At 41.9% G+C, this 23,780-nt stretch overlaps 1 protein-coding gene across 2 annotated transcripts in view; it reads left to right on the top strand.

Annotated features, from left to right (window-relative positions):
• Positions 1–23,780, top strand: part of LOC141145771 (uncharacterized) — a 58,532-nt gene that overhangs the window by 12,316 nt on the left and 22,436 nt on the right. The window contains exons 8-15 of one of the 2 annotated variants that reach the window (XM_073632649.1): positions 1,420–1,542; positions 1,943–2,065; positions 2,153–2,275; positions 6,232–6,357; positions 14,220–14,348; positions 16,682–16,774; positions 18,907–19,002; positions 22,295–22,390. In XM_073632649.1, coding sequence (XP_073488750.1) covers positions 1,420–1,542; positions 1,943–2,065; positions 2,153–2,275; positions 6,232–6,357; positions 14,220–14,348; positions 16,682–16,774; positions 18,907–19,002; positions 22,295–22,390 — 909 coding nt within the window. The remainder of the gene's footprint in view (positions 1–1,419; positions 1,543–1,942; positions 2,066–2,152; positions 2,276–6,231; positions 6,358–14,219; positions 14,349–16,681; positions 16,775–18,906; positions 19,003–22,294; positions 22,391–23,780) is intronic. The other variant, XM_073632650.1, reaches the window with a different exon arrangement.

The following is a 23,780-nucleotide window of genomic DNA, read 5'->3' as shown; positions in this document are numbered from 1 at the left end:
TACTTACCTTAGACCTCACCTGTCCTCACTCATCATCCTCTACTTACCTTAGACTTTACCTGTCCTCACTCATCATCTTCTACTTACCTTAGACCTCACCTGTCCTCACTCATCATCCTCTACTTACCTTAGACTTCACCTGTCCTCACTCGTCATCCTCTACTTACCTTAGACTTCACCTGTCCTCACTCGTCACCCTCTACTTACCTTAGACCTCACCTGTCCTCACTCATCATCCTCTACTTACCTTAGACTTCACCTGTCCTCACTCATCATCCTCTACTTACCTTAGACATCACCTGTCCTCACTCATCATCCTCTACTTACCTTAGACATCACCTGTCCCCACTCATCATCCTCTACTACTTATTCTACACATCACTTGTCCTCACTTATTATCCTCTCTCTTACTCCTGACCTGTCTTCACCCATCATCCTTTATCTACCCTACTCCTCACGTGTCCATACTGCACCTCATTTGCCTTCACTCATTATCCTTTGTCTGTCCTACACCTCAGCTGTCCTCACTCATCATCCTCTTTCTATCCAAACCTCACCTGTCCTCACTCATCATCTTCTATCTATTCAAACCTCACCTGTCCTCACTCCTCATCCTCTTTCTATCCAAACTTCACCTGTCCTCACTTATCATCTTCTGTCTATTCACACCTCACCTGCCCTCACTCATCATCTTCTGTCTATTCACACCTCACCTGTCCTCACTCATCATCTTCTGTCCACTGTATCTATCCTACACCTCACTTGTCTTTTCCTCTATCTTTCCTACACCTCACCAGTCTTTATGCATCATTCTCTAGTTACCATACACCTTACCTGTTCTCATATGTTCTCCACTATCTATTCTACTCCTTATATGTCCTCACTCATCATCCTCTATGCACACCTCACCTGTCCTCATTCATCATCCTCTATCTATCCTACACCCCATCTGTCCTCACCCATTAACCTTTTTCCACACCTCACATGTCCTCACTCATCATCCTCTATCCACACCTCATCTGTCCTCACTCATCATCCTCTATCCACACCTCACCTGTCCTCATTCATCATCCTCTATCCATCCTAAACCCCATTTGTCCTCACCCATTAACCTCTATCTGCATCTCACCTGTCCTCACTCATTATCCTCTATCCACACCTTACCTTTCCTCACTTATCATCCTTTGTCCATCCCACACCTCACCTGTCCTCACTCATCATTTTTTATCTGCATCTCACCTGTCCTCACTCATCATTTTTTATCTGCATCTCACCTGTCCTCACTCATCATGTTCTATCCACACCTCACCTCTCCTCACTCATCATCTTCTATCCATCCCACAACTATCCTTCTTTCTTGCTCAGCTTCTACTCTCCATCTTTGCCAACTACTCATTCCTTCTATTTCTAATATTTCAGATATTGACGAGTGCTCTCTAAGTAACGGTGACTGTGAGCATCTGTGTGTGAACCAGGCTGGAAGTTTCCAGTGCCAGTGTCCCCCGGGGTACCAGCTGGAGGAAAATGGCAGGAACTGTACAGGTATGAGAAGATCATGGTGGAAACTAATGATCGGCACTTTGTGGAGTTTTGTGTTGAAGCTGTGTGGAGGAAAACTAATGGAAATATCTCTGCCTCCTCTATTTTACAAACCAATGCAATACAATTATGGCCATCTAGTGGCCATAATGTGGTATATTCCCTACATACACAAATCAGGAAAGTACTGCACTATGGCCACTAGATGGAGGTGATAATTACAGGAAAGAAACATATTAGGCACAATATGGCGATTATTCGTGTTGGTTATGCAAAAGCTTGAGACATTTCTACAGTGAATATTGTTGTAACTAGAACCCTTAATGATATCACCAGTTTTTATAAAACACAGTTTGTACGTGGCTGTGCTACTCTGTGATTGAATCTTGTTTTTTTTTGTCAGATATTGATGAATGTCAGAGTGAAAATGGCGGCTGTCAGCAGATCTGCAGGAACACAGACGGCTCATATGAATGTGCGTGTCGGATAGGCTTTCAGCTCCATGTGGACCTCCGTCAGTGTGCAGGTAAAGAATTGGGCCCTGTATTTACCATTTATTGATCTCATGGCCAATCAGTGTTTGATATTGACTGTGTGACTTTGTTTTTCACAGACATTGATGAGTGTAAGATCGATAACGGGGGCTGTTCACACAACTGCAACAACACAGAAGGAGCATTCCAGTGTCTCTGCCCTCTTCACCAGGCCTTGGCCAAAGACCTGAAGACCTGCATCAGTGAGTATTTCAATCTGGTATAGCACCCCTCTGGCAGGATAGCACCTCCAGATACAGGGGTGGGCCAGCACTTCACCCCAGGGCTGAGTCCAATGGGCAGACCAAGAAATGGTTATTGGGTACCAGTCACTTTCCTCATTTTAAAAGTTTTATTGCAGAACGGTTAAGGTGGTGAGGGTTAGGGGTCCCAGATACTGTAGCAGATCACTTACAGACCAGATCCAGATCAATGTCCAGCTTCGCAGAGTCAGAACCTTTAAGCCGACTCGGCAACACTGTAAGCTCCTTCCCAAATTTTAGTGTGTCCTCCAAGTGAGTCACCAGGCCCTTCTGAGAGACCAGCCTTCTTCCTGGTTTTCTCCAGCAAGGGGCCTCCCCTGGGTCTCTTATCACAGCTTCCTCCAGACCAGGCAGGACAGCTTCAGGACCACTTCAGCACACGTTAGGCCCGAAAACAGGCTATTGGGCCTAACAGGCAAAAACAGAACTCCATCCAGCAACACCTCCCTAGGCTTCAGCCCAGGGGAAGAGAGCACATGGCCTGTCCCAAATATTCATATCACCCCATACCAGTAAGACCTAGAACAGACACATGAACTTTGGGCTCTGTATCAGTAAGTGCTAAAGCAAAGGCAAGTACCTCATGACCTATATTGGTAAGACAAGAGACAAGAAACCTCAGGATCTATATCAGTAAGTCCTAGACCAGAGACAAGGACCTCAGGACATACATTAATATGTCCTATAACAAAAACAAGAACCTTGGAATTTTGATCAGTAAGAGCTAGGGATAAGGAGAAAAGCTCCTCAGAATCTATTTTAGTAAATCTTAGACCTGGACAAGGACCTCAGAATCTATATCATTAAGTCCTATTGCAGAGGCCAGGATCTCAGGATACATAGTTACATAGTTAGTAAAGTTGAATAAAGACACCAGTCCATCCAGTTCAACCTGAGTGAGTGTGGGTGCTTTTTGTACAATTATCACTATTTATTTAAGGTACCCAAATGGCGCTGTCAATTAATGCAGCGCTCCACACATACATAGCACACTCACATCGGTCCTCACCCTCAAGGAGCCCACAATCCAAGGTCACCAACTCACATTCATATACTAGGGCCAATTTTGGACAGAAGCCAATTAACCTACCAGCATGTCTTTGGAGTGTGGGAGGAAACCGGAGTACCCAGAGGAAACCCACACAGGCACAGGAAGAACATGCAAAGTGACCCTTGTTACTGCTAGACGAGAGTGCCACCCACTGCACCACTGTGCCGCTCTGATCTATATCAGTAGGACCTATAACAGACACAAAAACCTTGGGCTCTATTTTGGAAAGTGTGAGAGCCAACATAAGGACCTTGCAATGGACTTTGGTAACTGTATCTGTAAGTTCTAAAGCAGAGGCGAGGACCTCAGGATCTATATCAGTAATTAGTCCTAGAGCCAACACAAGGACCTTGAGATGGATCTTGGGATCTGTATCAGTAAGTACTACAACAGAGACAAGGGCCTCAGGATCTATTTTCGTAAATCCTAGACCTGGGACAAGGACCTCAGGTTCTATATCATTAAGTTCTAAAACAGGGACAAGGACCTCAGGATCTGTACCAGTAAGTGCTAAAGCAGAGACAAGGACCTCAGGATCTATATCAGTAAGTCCTAGATCTTGGACAAGGACCTCAGGATATATATCAGTAGAACCTATACCAGAGACAAAAACCTCAGGATCTGTATTGGAAAGTACTAGAGCCAACATAAGGACCTTGAGATGGACATTGGGATCTGTACCAGTAAGCGCTAGACCAGAGGCAAGGACCTCATGATCTATATCAATAAGACCTATAACAGACACAAAAAACATGGAATCTATTTTGGAAAGTCCTAGAGCCAGCAAAAGAACCTTGCAATGGACCTTGGAAACTGTATCCGTAAGTGCTAGAGCGGAGACAAGGACTTTAGGATCTACAGTATCAGTAATTATTCCTAGAGCCAACCCAAGGACCAAGGACCTTGAGATGGACCTTTGGGATCTGTACCAGTGAGTGCTAGAGCAGAGACAAGGACCTCAGGATCTATATCAGTAATACCGCGTACACAAGACCGGACTTTACGGCATACCTGGTCCTGCGGACCGGAGTCCGTCGGACAATTCGATCGTGTGTGGGCTCCAGAAGACTTTTTTTCCCTAAAAGTTCAACGGACCTAGAAATTAAACATGTTTCAAATCTTTTTGACGAACTCAAGTCCGGTCGAAAAGTCCGCTCGTCTGTATGCTAGTCCGACGGACAAAAAAACGACGCTAGGGCAACTATTGGCTACTGGCTATAAACTTCCTTGTTTTAGTCCGGTCGTACTTTGGTTGAATCCGTCGGACTTTGGTTGATCGTGTGTAAGCAAGTCCGTTCATTCGGAAAGTCCGTCGAAAAGTCCGCCGTACAATGTCTGCCGTAAAGTCCAGTTGTGTGTACGCAGCATAAGTCCTAGATCTGGGACAAGGACCTCAGGATCTATATCAGTAGAACCTATAACAGAGACTAAAAACTCAGGATCTGTACTGGAAAGTCCCGGAGCCAACACAAGGACCTTGAGTTGGACATTGGGATCTGTATCAGTAAGTACTAGAGCAGAGACAAGGACTTCAGGATCTATATCAGTAAGTCATAGATCTGGGACAAGGACCTCAGGATCTATATCAGTAGAGCCTTTAACAGACACAAAAACCTCAGGATCTGTATTGGAAAGTCCTAGAGGCAACACAAGGACCTTGAGATGGACATTGGGATCTTTATCAGTAAGTACTACAACAGAGACAAGAACCTCAGGATCTATTTAAGTAAATGCTAATTTTAGGATCATATAATATACGTCAGAATAGACACAATGTCCTCAGGACCTTCTTTAGTACCGTAAATACTACAGCAGACAAGGAGATTGAGGGGTTAGTTTTGGTGCACAGGACTTGTGTCAGTAAATACCGTATATACTCGAGTATAAGCGGAGTTTTTCAACACATTTTTTTGTGCTGAAAGTGCCCCCCTTGACTTCGAGTCAAGCACTTTTCTGGTGCAAAGAATGACATTTTCCGAACCGACTTTGGGGCCCTGTATCTCGAAACCACTTGGTTGAGTTCCTAACACCAAGTGGCCCCGAGATATGGGGCCCCAAAGTCGGTTCGGAAAATGTCATTCTCTGCTGCAGAAAAGTGCTTGACATTTTCCGAACCGACTTTGGGGCCCCGTATCTCAGGGCCACTTGGTGCTAGGAACCCCAGCTTTGGATATGTTGCAGTGCTCGTTCCACTGGGTTTGCACACTAATATTTGGTCAACTGTGTCCATCTGCAGCAATGTCATTTCGGGACTCTTTGGGTCCAGAGACCCCAAGGGGGCATCTAGGAACCCTTAACTACAGAGTTTGAAGTTCGGGGGACCTATGGCTGCAAATGGGCACAGTGAGGCATACAAATGGGCACAGTGAGGCATACAAATGGGCACAGTGAGGCTGCAAATGGGCATTGTTGACCCACTTTTCCATTTACAGTAGCTGCGCATTTCTCACCCTAGGCTTATGCTCGAGTCAATACGTTTTCCCAATTTTTTTGTGGTAAAATTAGGTGCCTCGGCTTATATTCGGGTCGGCTTATACTCGAGTATATACAGTAGTTCTTGATCTTTAAAGTTCAGCGTTTGACATTTTTGGATTTAGAAAGTTACATAGGTTGAAAAAAGACACATGTCTATTGAGTTCAACCAAAATCCAAAAATACAATTAGAACCCACATCCTCAGAACCCTGAACCCCCATGTTGATCCAAAAGAAGTTATCTGAGAATCAAAAAATGGAATATATAAAGGATGTGCAATAGAAAATGTAAAACTAGCAGCTACCTTTTGTTTTATATTCTCCACCAATAGCCTTACAAATAACAAATCTTTCCTCTATGCTATCTGGCAGACATCACGTCATGTGACCTGCAAAATGGCGGGTGTGAGCACACGTGCGTCGAGCGGCAGGAGGACGGCATAGAGTGCAGCTGCCGGGCCGGCTGGGTACTAAGTAGTAACAGGAGGACCTGTGATGGTAAGAGGTTACATCCTTCACATCAGGCATGACATGTACCAGAAACAAAATGTATATAAAGAACTGTCTGCATTATTAAGACCCAACTTTTTTAGTTTTAGTTTTTTATCCCATTTATATGTATGTTTTATGTGTTGTATTGAACTGCATTCGGTTTATGTTGTTCTGTATCATCTAGTGGCAGTTTTGGGCCACTACAAAATGTTTACCAATGTGATTGTGTTCAGTCCTTGCTACAGTAGACCCTCCCTGTTTCTTCCATGCTCCCCCAGTCAGTGTTAGCTTTTCTCAGAGAGACAGGGCTTAGAAAAGTTATTGTCTTCTTACACTTAAAAAAAAAGTCTGAAAAACATCCTCTGCACTGCAATTATCTGAAATAAAATTGCGCTGGATTGAATTCAGTGTCTTATCGAAGAGTTAAGCTGCCTGTGGATGGTGCCAGAAAGACTGGGTCTAAGGAGGTATGTCAATGCATTAAGCGGCGTTTAAAAACAGAACAGATGGAGTAGGGAAGGGTTAGAGTTTCTGTCATGTTTATATTGCTGACCGTTTCCCCCATTGGAACTGTAACAAGGGGCTAAATTCTGTGTTACATTTATTCATAGATTCATTTATATATTTACCCTTTTAGATATGTGGTCAGTAAATGCAATGATTAAAACACAAAACAAAGAATGTAATAAAAGAGATTTACTTAGCTTCGATTAAAGATGTATTACAGATGTTACAATACAGGATAAATTTAGCATTCAATCCAGGGAACCTCTCAACTTCTGAGTTTTCAGATAGTTCTGGAAGCGACAGTCCAAGATCTGGGGACCTCTTACGTCCTCAGTGCAGTTCCCTGACCTGCTCTATTGTCTGACTTTATAAAGGCAAAATATCAGGCGCGAAAAGCTGGTTTAATCTGGTACTAACAACAGACTAAACAGAGAATGGTTCAGAATACAATGACCCTCTGTGAATGACCATCTGTTAGCTCAGAAACATACATTTTACATATATAGAAATATATATATATATATATATATATATATATATATACATACACATACATACACACATATATACACACACACATATATATATAAAGTAATCACCTTAAAACTATTACTAAGTTTCCTGTAACTCAATAACTAAAGTTACACCCATACTACATTCCACCCCTTGACTTACAAGATTCTTAGTTTAGTTTATCATACTCAGGATTACTTATAGATATATCAAGATGTTCTACTTAAGGTAGTCCTTTCGCTTGTACTCCAATATAAACATTTCTGACTTCATTAATTTCATCCTTCACATTTCCAGTATTATAAGTATGTATGCGAAACACTCCTCATTATTAAATATGGTCCCATATATCCCACCCCTTGGGTATTTTCCACATGTAAATCAATGTATAACAGTTTTATATCCTTTCACACCTCGTCTTATTTATCGTCTTATTTATCTAAAGTTCTATCTCTTGACCCACTTTCTCTGTCTGATTTACCTGTCCAAGAAATCTCATTCTGCTATGTTAGGGCTGAAAAATATAAAAATGTCCAGGCTTATAAAAACAACTATATGTTGGACTAACAGAATAACACCAAACTTCCTTTTGAAAGTACAGGCATGAGCATCAAAGTTCCCTTTCCAAGAGTTTAAACGCATAGATACTTGTCAAAGTCCTCCATATCTGGTGATGGACAGCAGAGTCTTAGACATCCGGTTACCAGATCGCAGCTGCAGCATGGCACTTGAAACACTGTAGAACTGAAAGAACTGTAGAATACAAAGTCCATATCCTTCGGACTATTGCAGCTCACAAGTCACAAACATGCAGGCACATAACCACATAGTAGCTGGAACTTCTACAGACAGTTCAGGCACATGACCATCAGAGCAGATAAAACAGTTCAAGTACTTCACCATCAGATTCAGGTACTTAACCATGATAGCGGATGGAACAGTTCAAATACTTCACCATCAGATTCAGGTACTTAACCATGATAGCGGATGGAACAGTTCAGGTACTCGACCCTCAGAACAGGTGGAACTTGCACCAACAGTTCAGCTGCTGATCATTGGTAAAGACTTTATAGACCGTTGCTGCTGTCAAAAGTGTTTGTCTCCTTTCTCCAATATGCTCCTAGTTGACATCCTGACAGGTGTGTTACCAAATATGTCAGTCCAACATTCCTTAATTAACAACAATGCCCATATAGCCCATTATAGATTTCTGAACAGGCAAATCGATAATCATTAGTGACCTGTCTTAACACTGAAAAACTCAGCTGTCTACATTAAAGGTGAAATATTATTACAGGTATATTACTCATCCCCCACCTGAACTATACACTACTCTGTCTCAAATTATAGGCCCAACTTTAAACTAGTTCATGTGTGTTTCCTCTATGCACTTTGATCTCCTTCCACACTCTAAAGACATTCTGGCAGGCTAACCGGCTCTTTTGTCTACACTGATGTGTCACTGTATTCTACATGCCAGTCCCACCCCAAGCAATCAAGGAGAATTGAGGAAAACAAAACCTAAGAACCTATTTTATAACTCTTTTTCCTTTACCAAGAAAATTTTATGAAAACTCAACCAGGTGTATAGAACAGGGTGGTCAAAGAATCACTGAGTGTCAGATATAACTGACCATATATATAACACTAGAACACCTCATGTTGATAGACTTAAAAATTGTGTTCAGTGCAATAATATTAACCTAAATGTACAGTTATAAGTAGACATAAGTACTTTTTTTCTTGAAAAATAAAATGATATTTTTAAATTTAAACTGTCAATCATGCAGAAAAATGTACTTTATATGTAAAACCCCAGGCACACCCCACTTCTGGTACCAAAATAATTATGGCAGAATATACAGAAGTAGATGCCGCCATAATTTAGCTTACATATACGCAGAAAATAACAATATGTAAATGTTTGGGTATTCTTACACCCTTCAAACCATTTCAAGTATTATATAATTCCAGATATCAAAACAATCTTGCTGTCAATATTCAAACATTATTTGTTCTATATCATTTTATATTCAACTCAATCAGAGGAAACCCTTATAAATCTATTATGCAGCATCGAGAGTATTAGCTGCTCTGGTTTACAATCAGTTCCAATGAAAACTTTCAGTACATTTGATATTGCATAAAAATAACAACAAATACAACATAAATGATTTAGTTTGACTGTGATCTTCATCTTTAGTTCTTGGACATCAAACCATATCAGACAGGTGGGTTGATGCTGTTTAATATTGTCTAGGAACTAAACAAAATAAAAGGTATTTAGTGTGATATTTTTACCGTTCCTTCCTAGGAAGTAACAAATAGTTAGCAACAAACACATTTAACCAACACTTTCCACAAACAACAAAACATATGGCCATTATTTCTGTTATTCATGAGTGCACTTTTATTACCCTTATTAATTGAGCTCATATTACTTAATTAATTATCACCACGTGGATTTTCATTAAAGGACGTCCATTCAAAGTTGTCATTAACCATGGTTGAAATAATTCACAAGAACATTATATGGTGTTCATTACATTTGTGCACAAACATTATACATCACCAAACTCATATTGATGTTTCTATTGCAACCTCTTGTTCAATACCATACAGATCTACGAAACTTCTAGGAATAGATCTGGTTCCTTCTGTATTAACGAAAAACTTAAATAAAAAACATTAGTGTTGTATCCTAGAACATGACACTTTATTACATTCACCAATAAAATTATAATAATCATGACTGCTATTCAGGATTTTAAAGGGTGTTAACATCAGCCATTTACTTTCTTTGTTTCAAATAATCCTAGATTTTAACAAAACTAACAATTTCAACTAGGATGTTATTTTTTCAACATGATTAGACATTTCTCAGATGTTCAGCACTGTCCTGTTTTATCATAGGCATAAGCTTTTTTACAGAGGGGGGGGTTTGAGGGGGAATATCTGCAACAAACTCTATCCCCCTCTCTTAGGGATCGTCTCATTCAGGCAGACTCTCACAAATACAGTCTAAAGCTGCAGCTCTTCTTTTCACAAAATGCTGGACTATTGTCCATTGTCCGGGGAGGGGGGGTTTGAGGGGGAATAGCTGCAACAACTCTGTCCCCCTCTCTTAAGCTCTCACAAATACAAGCAGTCTACAGCTGCAGTTCCTTTCACAACATGCTGGACTATTGTCCATTGTCCGGGTAGGGGGGGAAGCTGAAAGCTGCAGCCATTCCTGTATGTTTAACTGATCTTTTCAGTCAAACATACAAAAACTCACTTAAACATCAGTAGCCAAATGCATTTTTACATATCATACAAGGTCCTCACCAATAGCTAGCTAAACAACCAACAAACGAGCTCAACATTTAAACTCAACACATATATTACTGCGGTAATCACAATCTAAGCATCAATACAGGTCATATTTTTCCTTTTCCTACCTGTTTTCTGCTCATCGTTTTCAAACCTCAAAGAACAATTATGTGAGCACCAGCGAAAGGGCCACTCGTCCACCTAACGCGGTCATCAGCTCATCTGTTCTATATCTCAAAAGATCAAAAGCTTGCCGGGGGCTCGCTAAGCACACAATGAGTGGAAACATTTGACCATCTACCCCCTTTTTGTTTCAATGCCTGCAAAAATATCCATCCTAATATAGATGCAGCTTTCTGTTCCGATTTTGAATATCGAAACAAATCAAGAATCAGGAGACAGTGGCGGGGGTCTTCCACTTTAAATGCATCCTGATACTTGATCAATTCACGAGCCAGAGTAGACCAGCGTCTAGAATCTGACCACTCTGAGATGGGGCTCTTTTGACTGTCTCCCCCCTTCGCTTCTTTTATCCAGTTAAACATATCTGCCACCAACTGTCACCAAAGCAAAGCTAGCAACAAACCTCCCATCACAGTGCACACTAATAATACAGTTTCCCAATTGTCAAAAAACATTACAATTCACAACAGTATTACCAGGATTAATCACTGCACTTCAAACCAGCACTGAAAGGGTTAAATATCCTGCTCACAGCGCCATTATGTAACAAGGGGCTAAATTCTGTGTTACATTTATTCATAGATTCATTTATATATTTACCCTTTTAGATATGTGGTCAGTAAATGCAATGATTAAAACACAAAACAAAGAATGTAATAAAAGAGATTTACTTAGCTTCGATTAAAGATGTATTACAGATGTTACAATACAGGATAAATTTAGCATTCAATCCAGGGAACCTCTCAACTTCTGAGTTTTCAGATAGTTCTGGAAGCGACAGTCCAAGATCTGGGGACCTCTTACGTCCTCAGTGCAGTTCCCTGACCTGCTCTATTGTCTGACTTTATAAAGGCAAAATATCAGGCGCGAAAAGCTGGTTTAATCTGGTACTAACAACAGACTAAACAGAGAATGGTTCAGAATACAATGACCCTCTGTGAATGACCATCTGTTAGCTCAGAAACATACATTTTACATATATAGAAATATATATATATATATATATATATATATATACATACACATACATACACACATATATACACACACACATATATATATAAAGTAATCACCTTAAAACTATTACTAAGTTTCCTGTAACTCAATAACTAAAGTTACACCCATACTACAGGAACATTTTCCCATACTTCCTCTCCCCATGGCACAGGGACAAGAAAATAGGGTAAAGGGGGTCACTGGCGCAAAAACAAAAGAACAAAGGACTGGTGGGGGAGGGTTTAGCTTTTCCCCACTCTGTTGTTTTTGGCACTGTCTGGCCCCATTCACACCTGAGAGACACGAAGCGACGCTGCAGCATCACGTTTTTTTTTTTTTTGCAAGATTTTTGTGGTGTGTTTTTGGAGCAACAACATTCATTTCGAATGGACCTCCCTCTGCTCAAACAACATGTCAAATTTTGGCACTAAGCCAGGACCATTTAGGGTTATATTTTGTCGCAGACATATAGTTACATAGTTACACAGTAGGTGAGGTTGAAAAAAGACACAAGTCCATCAAGTCCAACCTATGTGTGTGATTATGTGTCAGTATTACATTATATATCCCTGTATGTTGTGGTCATTCAGGTGATTATCTAATAGTTTCTTGAAGCTATCAATGCTCCCCGCTGAGACCACCGCCTGTGGAAGGGAATTCCACATCCTTGCCGCTCTTACAGTAAAGAGCAGACAATCACTGCAAAATCGTACCGCGCTTGGGGTGCCATTAGGAAATAGTTACATCTGTGTTTCTAGTACCTGTTGATCCTACCAGAAATCCAATGAGCTGATGACTTCCTCTTCTAACTTATCAGTTACAATATTCTCAGCTCTCTCTGTGCACTACAGAACCCTTCCCCTCTGTGTTATGGAGAAGAGGAGGAAGGGGAGGCGTTATGTAATCCTAGTTCAGTTCACACGATTGAAATACAGTCTGGATGTGTTCCAGGTGCATTTCTGCATGCGTGTTTTTTTACTTTTTTTTAATGCATTCTAGTGCATTTTTGACACATTTTAGATTTGTTTTTTTTCTCTTGTCATTTTTTTCTTACACTTTTCTTCATTCTCCTTGTTTGTTTGTTTTTTTTTGTTTTTTTTTTCTGGTGCGTTCCAGTGCATTTCTGATCTTTTTTGCTGCTTTCCTGTACAGTTCCTTGCAGAAAAAAATGCAGCATGTTCTACTTTTGATGACTGTTCTAGAACGCACTGCACTGCTGTGAACTAGAGCCCTTGGAATTAATAATAATCACTGGCCTTGCGTTTTTGATGCAGAAAAAAAAAAACGCACTGGACCGCATCTGGTGTGAATAGGGTGACATCGCTCCTCCAATGATACAGTACAGTAAGTGAGCGTTGTTACCTTTGGATAGGAAGTCTGTTACTTGCAGGATTACCAAATAAAAATAAAGGGGGAAAAAAAAAGAAAAAAAAACAAAAAACAAAAAAACAGCCACATCATTATATTGTAAGCTCTTATGAGCGGTTCCCTCTTAATCCTATTGGATTTTATTGCATTGTAACTGTACTGTCTCCCTTTAGATTGTAAAGCGCTGCACAAAGTGTTGGCACTATATAAATCCTGTATAGTAAAAATAAAATTCATCATTATAATAGAAATAATAATCATAATAATCATCATCATCATAATAGAAATAATAATAATCATCATCATCGAAATAATAATCATCATCACCATCATCATCATAATAGAAATAATAATAATCATCATCATCGAAATAATAATCATCATCATCATCATCATCATCATAATAGAAATAATAATAATAACTATCATCATAATAGAAATAATCATCATCATCATCATAGAAAAAATAACTATAATCATCATAGAAATTAAAATTATTATCATCATCATAATATAAATAAGAATCTATTATTAATAATAATAATAATCATCATCATCATAATAGAAATAATAATCTATTAGTAATAATTGTAATCATCATAGAAATAATAATCATCATCATCATTGAAAAAATGACTATAATCATCATCATAGAAATAATTATAATAATCATCATCATAATAGAAATAATAATCTACTATTAATAATCATCATCATCATAGCAATCATCATCATCGTAATATTAATAATAACCATCATCATGATAGAAATAATCATCATCATAGAAAAAATAACTATAATCATCATCATCATCATAGAAATAATGATGATAATAATAATAATAATAATCATCATCATAATAGAAATAGTGATAAATCTTCATCATCATCATCAAAATAATAATAATAATAATCTAAGGACTAATAAGCTGCCATATATTACATTTTCATTTTTTTGGGTGTATATACACTTTATGTTCCTCTCCCCAGATGTCGATGAATGTGCGGACTTCACTCGCGGCGGATGTGAACAGACGTGTGATAACTTCCTGGGCTCCTACAACTGCAGCTGCTATAAAGGATTCGCCGTCCGCACCGATGACTCCACCAAATGCCGGCGTGAGGGCGATATCACACCATCTGTGCCTTGTGTTAGCTGTAGAAGGAAAACTCAGCCCGATGTATTCCATTTCACTCTACAAAGTGAATCAGTCTGAATTCACAAAGCTTTAACACCTGAATAAGGATCTTTATTGTAGCCTTTTTTTGTGACTGTAATATTCAAATCTCATTGGTCTCAGCTGAAAACAACTGTCACTTTTTTGATCATGAGTATCTTCATGCCGGTGTTACCTTTGTGAATTGAGCCTAATGTCTTCCATTTATATATTTGTATATTTTTATATATTTGTATAGATACAGTATTTATTTTTAATTTATATATTTGTATATTTTTTATTTACAAAAGCAGCTGAAGTAAAATCTATAACATTTGTCATGGTGGTAGGACAGAACAAGACCCTCCTTATTATATGGCATCCTGCAAATAAGTCTTACCAAAGCCACACCCCTGCCGTAGTAATATAGGTGCAAAGATGGCGCCCTGTTTCTGGGGTGATGTCATGTGACCACGCGTCTACCATCGTGTTTAGCAATGTGCAAAAATTTTGGCACCTCTTTCATTCTGTACTTAGTCACGCCCCTCAGATGTTTCTTGCAGCCCGCCAATAGTCTTCCTATTTTCTTTGGTAATATTTTCCCGCTCCTCCTCTTCTCTATTTCATTATTATTAATAAATACGGGAATAAATAACACTTATGTGCTACAGTGTTCAGAAATACCGTATACCATGTTTAGGGTTATTCCCTGCAGAGGTCACTTGAACCACTTGACCGCCTGAAGATTTACCCCCCTTCATGACTAGGCCAGCACTGCGTTTCTTTAACTGACAATTGCCCGGTGATGCGATGCTGCACCCAAATACAATTTTTGTCCTTTTTTTTCCCCCAACAAATAGAGTTTCTTTTGGTGGTATTTGATCACCTCTGCGGTTTTTATTTTAAAAAGAGCAAGAATTTTGGAAAAAAAAAAAAAAACAAACATTTTTTTTTACTTTCTGCTATAAAACATATCCAATTAAAAAAAAAATTTAAAAAATAAAATGTCTTCAACAATCTAGGCCAATATGTATTTTGCTACATATTTTTGTTTAAAAAAAAAAAAAAATCCCAATACGTGTATATTGATTGGTTTGCGCAAAAGTTATGGCGTCTACAAACTATGGGATATTCCTTTCTTTTTTTTTTTTTTTTCATTAGTAATGGCGGCGATCAGCGACTTATAGCGGGACTGCGATATTGCGGCGGACAAATCGGTCACCTAACTGACACTTTTGGCACTTTTTTGGGGACCAGTGACACTAATACAGTGATCAGTGCTAAATAATATGCACTGTCACTGTACTAATGACACTGGCAGTGAAGGGGGTTAACATCAGGGGCGATCAAAGGGTTAACTGTGTGCCTAGCCAGTGTTTGTGTACTGTGGGGGGAGGTGCTTTTACTATTGGAAAGGCATAGATCTGTGTTCCTGTACAGGATCAATACCTTCCCTTCTGACAGAATGGCAATCTGCCTATGTCCGTGTTCGAATCCGTGGTCCGCACCGCTGGGCTCCCGCTGTGTGTGATTACAGAGGAAGCGGGTCGCAGGCGGTGTGCACGCGCGTACACGCCCGCGCGTGCACGCCCCAGGCTTGGAAGTAGTGTCGGACCACATACTAGGTAGGTGATCTGGCACAGAGCAGCCGTCCTATATGTACGGTGGGCGGTCCGCAAGTTGTTAAAGTTTATCTAAGGCCAACATTTTTTTTTTTTTATGTTGGACGGAGCAGGAAGGGATTAGGTGCCCTAACCGGGATTCGATCCGTAGATGCCGGTGCTTAGTGTTACTGTGGTAGTGCAGTATGAAAGACACTGCTGCAATCAAACCCTCACTAGCAGCAAGAGGCTTCTATTGCATTTCACTTCATTGGTTGCCGTCTCATAGGGAGTAAGCTCCCAACGAAGTGAAACGCGTTAGTAACGAAATATGGCAGGTGAAGCAGTCTGTACAGTGGAGATATAATTAAACCAGATTTAAGGCTTATAAATGGTGAGCGGTTCCTCCTCCTTCTCTTTGAGAGCCTGTTTGCACAGTTTACTGATCAGTTGGAGATTTTATTAGACGGTTACCCCATCCCCCAACACCCGATCACTGCAACAGAACATGGCCAACACAAGTTCACATTCCTAGATCTTGTACCAAAGTATCCATGTGCATCCAGTGTAACAGATACAACTATGTGTGTCCAAAATATAATTATATCACAAAGTATCAGAATTAGATTGTTATATTTCTGTTATCACTAATAATCACATTCTAATATCTGTAATATTATTGGCTTTCTCCTAGCTGTGTGCAATCCCCCCTGCCAAAACTACGGAGTCTGTGTGGCTCCAGATACCTGTGACTGCCCCGCAGGGTACCCGGGGCCCGGTTGTTCTGGTAAGAGGTGATGCTTAAATTTGATTCATTTGTATAACACCAACATATACCGCAGTGCTGTACAAAGAACACCAAACCACTTACATTTAGACATGTGCAGAACGAAAACATTTGTTTCGTTTCGACGCGTTATTTGCATGAATACGTTTAGTCAAATTCACTTAATTAGTTTTCGGAATTCTTTTTTTTTTAATTCGAATTCGACTCGAATTTAGTCCGAAATTTTGTTTCGTTCTTTTGGATTCATTTAAATACCTTACTAAAAAAGAAATTTGCCCAAATTGTGATTCGGAACGAACCGCACATGTTTACTCACATCAGTCTCTGCACCACAGGAGCTTACACTCTAATGCCCCACCACAGTCACACACTATTATATTTGTATCATTTATATAGCTCTGACATATACCACAGTGCTGTACAGAGAACACTGGGCCTGTCACTTCAGTTTTTGCACCGCAGGAGCTTACGCTCTAATGTCCCCCCCCTTACAGTCGCACGTTATTATAGTTTATTATTTATATAGCTCTGACATATACCGCAGCGCAGTACAGAGAACACTGAGCCAGTCACATTAGTCTCAGCACCACAGGAGCTTACACTCTAATGTCCCACCTCAGTCACACACTATTATTATTATACATTTAGCTCTGACATATACCGCAGTGCTGTACAGAGATCACTGAGCCAGTCACATCAGTCTCTGTACCAGAGGAGCTTACACTCTAATGTCCCCACACAGTCGCACACTATTGTTATTATACATTTAGCTCTGACATATACCGCAGTGCTGTACAGAGATCACTGAGCCAGTCACATCACTCTCTGTACCAGAGGAGCTTACACTCTAGTCCCACCCCCAGTCATACACTATTATTATTATTATACATTTATATAGCTCTGACATATGCCGCAGTGCTGTACAGAGAGCACTGAGCCACTCACATCACCCTCTACACCTCAATGGCTTGCACTCTAATGTCTCCACCTCAGTCACACACTACCCTATACATGACCACATAGAATTGTGTGTAAAGGGCCGGAATATCTAGTCATACACTATTATTATTATTATACATTTATATACGCTCTAATGTCCCCCCCCTTACAGTCGCACGTTATTATAGTTTATTATTTATATAGCTCTGACATATACCGCAGCGCAGTACAGAGAACACTGAGCCAGTCACATTAGTCTCAGCACCACAGGAGCTTACACTCTAATGTCCCACCTCAGTCACACACTATTATTATTATACATTTAGCTCTGACATATACCGCAGTGCTGTACAGAGATCACTGAGCCAGTCACATCAGTCTCTGTACCAGAGGAGCTTACACTCTAATGTCCCCACACAGTCGCACACTATTATATTTAATAATTTATATACTGTAGCTCTGACATATACCGCAGTGCTGTACAGAGAACACTGAGCCGGTCACATCAGTCTCTGTATCAGAAGAGCTTACACCCTAATGCCCCGCCCCCCCCCCCCCCCCCCCCCAGCCACACACTATTATTATTATTATACATTTATATAGCTCTGACATATACCGCAGTGCTGTGCAGAGAACATTGAGCTACTCACATCAGTTTCTGCAGCAGAGGAGCTTACACTCTAGTCCCACCCCCCAGTCATACACTATTATTATGCATTTATATAGCTCTGACATATACCGCAGTGCTGTACAGAGAGCACTGAGCCAGTCACATCAGTCTCAGCACCACAGGAGCTTACATTCTAATGTCCCACCTCAGTCACACACTATTGTTATTATACATTTAGCTCTGACATATACCGCAGTGCTGTACAGAGATCACTGAGCCAGTCACATCACTCTCTGTACCAGAGGAGCTTACACTCTAGTCCCACCCCCAGTCATACACTATTATTATTATTATACATTTATATAGCTCTGACATATGCCGCAGTGCTGTACAGAGAGCACTGAGCCACTCACATCACCCTCTACACCTCAATGGCTTGCACTCTAATGTCTCCACCTCAGTCACACACTACCCTATACATGACCACATAGAATTGTGTGTAAAGGGCCGGAATATCTAGGTTGAGGATTGTCCATCTTCTGTCCTCTCTGCCGCTGTGCTGACCTCACATTTCTCTTGTCAGCCATGTGCTCCCCGCCTTGTGCCCACGGAGGAACCTGCATGAGACACAACATGTGCTCCTGTCCCTCTGGATGGACCGGTCCTGGGTGCCAGACAGGTAGGCTGTCTCCATCATAGAGTGCTATGTGAGGTTGTGTCAGTGGTCCTCACTAGTGTCTGTCAGGGTTCAGCTACTCAATCAGTCACCAGCATTACCAATGTGTACCATTATAGTCATTTTTATATTTAAATTCTAAGGAGAGTGTATAACATAGCATCGAATTTCCAGCATTCCACAATTCAGTCCATATTGCCAACTCGGGTGCAGGCTACAAGGACTTAGCTGTGTCCTGATTACACTCTTACGCAAGGCAAGCAGGCCTACGGGGACTTGGTTGCCCCCCAGGTCTCATTACACAATGTCATCGTTTCTGAGTAGATGGCACCAGGACTGAGCGAATGCGGCTAAGAAGGGCACCTTTAGTCTCAAGGCTGGTCAGGCAGTGGACAGCTGTTGGTAGCAGAATCCTGGGATTGTCCGAGGTAGCAGTTCCAGGGTCAGGGTAGGGAGCAAACAAGCCCAATCCATTGGGCAATTCCTAGGTGAGAGCAGGTGGTGAGCAAGCCCAGTCCAGTAAACAATCCAAGGTCAAGTGCAGGAGGCAATGCAAAGAGTATTCGGGATACAAGGCAGAGTTCCTCAACAAGGCGATCCAAGACAGGTATGAGTAGAGCTGGGTCAGGCAAGGAAACAGGGATCGGGGGAGCAGACACTATCACAAAATTCTCGGCTTTCCCTGTCAAATGATGGCTTGGTGGGACATTCATAGTTCTGGGTTGCAAGTCAGTGGCGGCTGGTACTTCATTTTTTGAGAGGTGGGGGGGTTGGCAAACAAACCCGCCAGCCAGCCAGCCCCGCCCTTGCCCCAGCCCACTCGCCCACCAGCCCCGCACTTACCCCAGCCCACCCGCTAGCTTGCTCGTTCGTTTGCCCGCCAGCCAGCCCAACACTTACCCCAGCCAGGTCACGGGCGGCTTCCCCGGCTTCTCCTCCCGGCCAATCGTGTCCCCCCCCCCCCCCCGGGCCAATCTGGTCTTAGGACCCGCTTCCTGTCCTGATTGTATGGGAGGAGAAGCAGGAAGACGATAGCGAATGTTGATTCGCTAATGTCACAAGTGGTTGAGCTCAGGGCGCAGAGCCCACCCATTTGGAAGCCAACTAGAACCTCCAGCTCTAATCATGTGCTTCAAAAAAAAAAAAACCTCATAGAAATCCATGCGTTCAGCCCACCACATTGAGATTAGGGGCCGGGCGCATAAAGATTAGGGGGGCGATGCCCCTTATGGAGCTGTCGCCGCTGGTGGACATCATATGACGTCATCCTGAAACACACCTCATGCACGCCCCACAGGCTGTGTCCATCGGGCACAGCCAATGACTGATCAGTGTATCGGCCTGCTGCCGGTACCATGTGATCGCTGTGACCAATCACAGCAGATCATTTTAAACAAATAATGGCTTTGATTCATGGCATTTATTGCGTTCAGTACAATTGTGTTGCTAGCTGTGATTGGTCACAGTCATCACATGGTACAGACAGGGCCAATCACAGCTAATCACAACAATACACACTGAATGAATCAAATTAATTCAGTAAACATGGTTGCTTATACCGGTGAAATTCACTGGTATAAGCAATCATAATGTGTAAAATAACAAAACAACATCCTGATCACTTCACCAGAGTAGTACAGTTTTATTATGGTAACACTATATTGCCCTGGTCACTGTTTAAAAAAAAAAAAAAAGAAAAAAAATGTAATAATGAAAAAAAAAAATGTAAAAAAATAATTAATTATCTCTTACATACTGTCACCAGTCAGTGTCCCTGATCACCTCCACACCAGTTATACGACGACGCTGTACTGCACTGTGGAAAGTATGTAAAGAATAAAAAAAAAATTGAAAAAAATAAATAAAAAAATTTAATTTTGTCATTTTTCCAAAAAATTGGGACACTAAATAACAACTTCAAAAAACTTGCCATGCCTTTTTCTAAATGCCTAAATGTCTTTCCAAAAAGGGATCATTTGGGGGGTATTTGTACTGTCCTGGCGTTTTCGGGCCTCAAGAAATGAGATCGACCGTTACTAGGATTGATCAAGTTTCAGATATATGTCCCATAGATTGTGGACTCTAAAACAATCACACAGACTGGAGGGGGTCAATCTTGGTCAGGCCAAGAGAAGAGACCAGCCACCAGATGTGTAAACGTGGCATTTGCTCCGAGAGGCTGCTGTAGGGGGAGACAAAGGGTGAGCGGCTCCAGTTCTCCTACCAAGAATGTTATTCATTTATACAATATAGAGCAGCTATTCTAAACCAGGGTTCTGTGAAACCTTGAGGTTCCTCCAGAGGTTTCTAGGGGTTCCTTGAGCTGTAGCTGATTGACCTCCCAATTGATGGTGCCTGCATAGTTCTAAGGTCAATGCCACTTGACAGAGCCAGCTGCAAGTAACCAAAACTATTTGTAAGGGTGGCATTCTGACCACCATTGCAATGGGGGACATTCTTCCCACTTGCCAGCAATAATAACATTTTTTCCTATTTGTTAGGCAGGTGCAGTCTACTTTCTCCACTGCAGGTGGCTCTTTTCCAAGGGAGAGGAAGTCAAGAGGAGCAGGGTTCCTCTATGGTTTTCTGGGGAAGCTGGGTGACCACCTAATGTGACTCTAGCAGCCATCTTGGGTCAGGCAGAGCCTTTTTAAGGCCCTGGCTCCCAGGTTTGGCATGCATTTTGTGATTTGGTATAGTAGGGACAAGTACCCTGCCTGGTAGGGACAGAACTTTGCACCCTCTCTGAACATCTGCCTGTTTGGGCACGAAATAGCCAGGAAACATTCTTCCCCTTTCTACAGGCGCTGTCAGTCCGACTGAAAACCTGCTCTCTACACGCTGTTGGCACTGTGAGTGTTCCCGGTTGGACTTCAGTACAAGTTCTTTCGTTGGACTGGTACTGAGTGTATTATTGCCACCACACCGCGCTGCACCCCACCTGCACATTCACCAATAATTTCCCTTTTAGAATAGTTCCCCAAGACCTGAAAATTATTGCAAAGCTTCGACGGGGGTAAAAAGGTTGAGAGAAGCTGGTATAGAATGAATCAGGAAAATACCACATTATGGGCACTAGATGGAGCAGATGATCATAGGAAATAAACAAATTAGATACATTACGGGGTTTATTCCTAGCGGGCGTGCGAATGATTTTGATGGATTTATTATAAATACACCCCTTTGTTTTATTTCACTCAATATATGATACTCTAATAATGTGATGGGTACAATAACACTAAAACCCATATCATTGCTGGGGATTTTTGCCTAATGATCTAATTTTCTCCTCTAGCTGTGTGTGAGTTGCCATGTGGTAATGGTGGACGCTGTGTGGCCCCAAACACCTGCCAGTGCCCATCGGGATACAGCGGAGCGCAATGTCTGACACGTATGTTACTTTCCATGGTGCTTCATGTCTAGGTTCCTATAAATGTAAATACATTACTTCTAATGTTAGACGGTGATTTTGATTCCTTCCTAAATATTCTGTAACATAACTGATACCGAGGCAGTGCCATTCAAACACCTCAAGCCCATGGCCTACATGGGGTCCTTGGCTCAGGATATGATCCGGGGTCCCTGGGCCCTCCTTGGTTCCAGCACTCCTCCTCCACATCCTGTAGACATTTCATCCTCCAAAGAAAAGATAATACGCTGGAACCTTGGTTTACGAGTAGTGCGGTTAACAAGCGTTTTGAAAGACGAGCAACTTTTTTTTTAAATTCTGACCCAGTTTGCAAGTCTTGTCTCGCAAAACAAGCATGCAAGCTAATGGGCGGTGCAGTACCAGTGCGTATTTGGCCAGAGGTGCAGGGGCGCCGGGGACACTCAGAACGGTTCAGAGCCGTTCGGAAATACTCGTAATGACTCGGAAATACTCGGTTCCTGAGTGTTTCCGAGGCTTTTACAGAGCATTTCCGAGGCTCTCCGACCCCCCAAGATGGTTGAGCATTATGTGCCAGCAAAATTCTACCCCCCCCCCCCCCCCGAAAATTGAGCACTAATCTGCATGCTTACCCCTAAGCATAAATTCCCTCTCCTCTCAACACAAATCTTTGTATCCCCCATCCCCCAAATCCCCCCAGCACAAATGCGCCCCCCCCCCCCAAAAAAAAAATCCCCCCTCCAAGCACAAAAATCCTCTACCCCTCAAATCTTCCCTGCTAGTATACATCCCCCCCCCCCATTCCAAACCCCCCCTCCAAGCACAAAAATCCTCTACCCCTCAAATCTTCCCTGCTAGTATACATCCCCCCCCCCCCATTCCAAACCCCCCCTCCAAGCACAAAAATTCTCTACCCCTCAAATCTTCCCTGCTAGTATACCTTCCCCCCCCCCCCATTCCAAACCCCCCCTCCTAGCAAAAATGCTCTACGCTTTCCCCTCCAAGCACACATCCCCCTCCCACTCTGAATCCCCCCTCCTTGAACAAATTTCCCTCTCCATCCTAGCACAAATACCCCCCAATCATCCCTACTATCACAAATCCCCCCCCCCCCCTCAAAAAATAGATTTCCACTCCTAGCACAATTCCCCTCCCTCCTCTACCATCACCTCTTCCAGCACAAACCTCCCTTCCAGCACAAATCCCCCCAAATCTCAACTCCTAGCACACATCCCCCACCTAATTTTCCCCTTTTAGAACAATTCGTATCCCCTGCCTCCCTCCAAATTCCCCCTCACAACACAAATCCCCCTAAATCTCCTTGCAGTACCCCCACCTCACATAATAATACAGTGCCCAGGGCAGCCGTCCCTCCTGCACATCCCTTGTCCCA

The sequence above is a fragment of the Aquarana catesbeiana genome, linkage group LG05, assembly GCF_042186555.1.
Source record: "Aquarana catesbeiana isolate 2022-GZ linkage group LG05, ASM4218655v1, whole genome shotgun sequence".
Taxonomy (NCBI): domain Eukaryota; kingdom Metazoa; phylum Chordata; class Amphibia; order Anura; family Ranidae; genus Aquarana; species Aquarana catesbeiana.
This window is presented reverse-complemented; position numbering and strand designations above follow the sequence as displayed.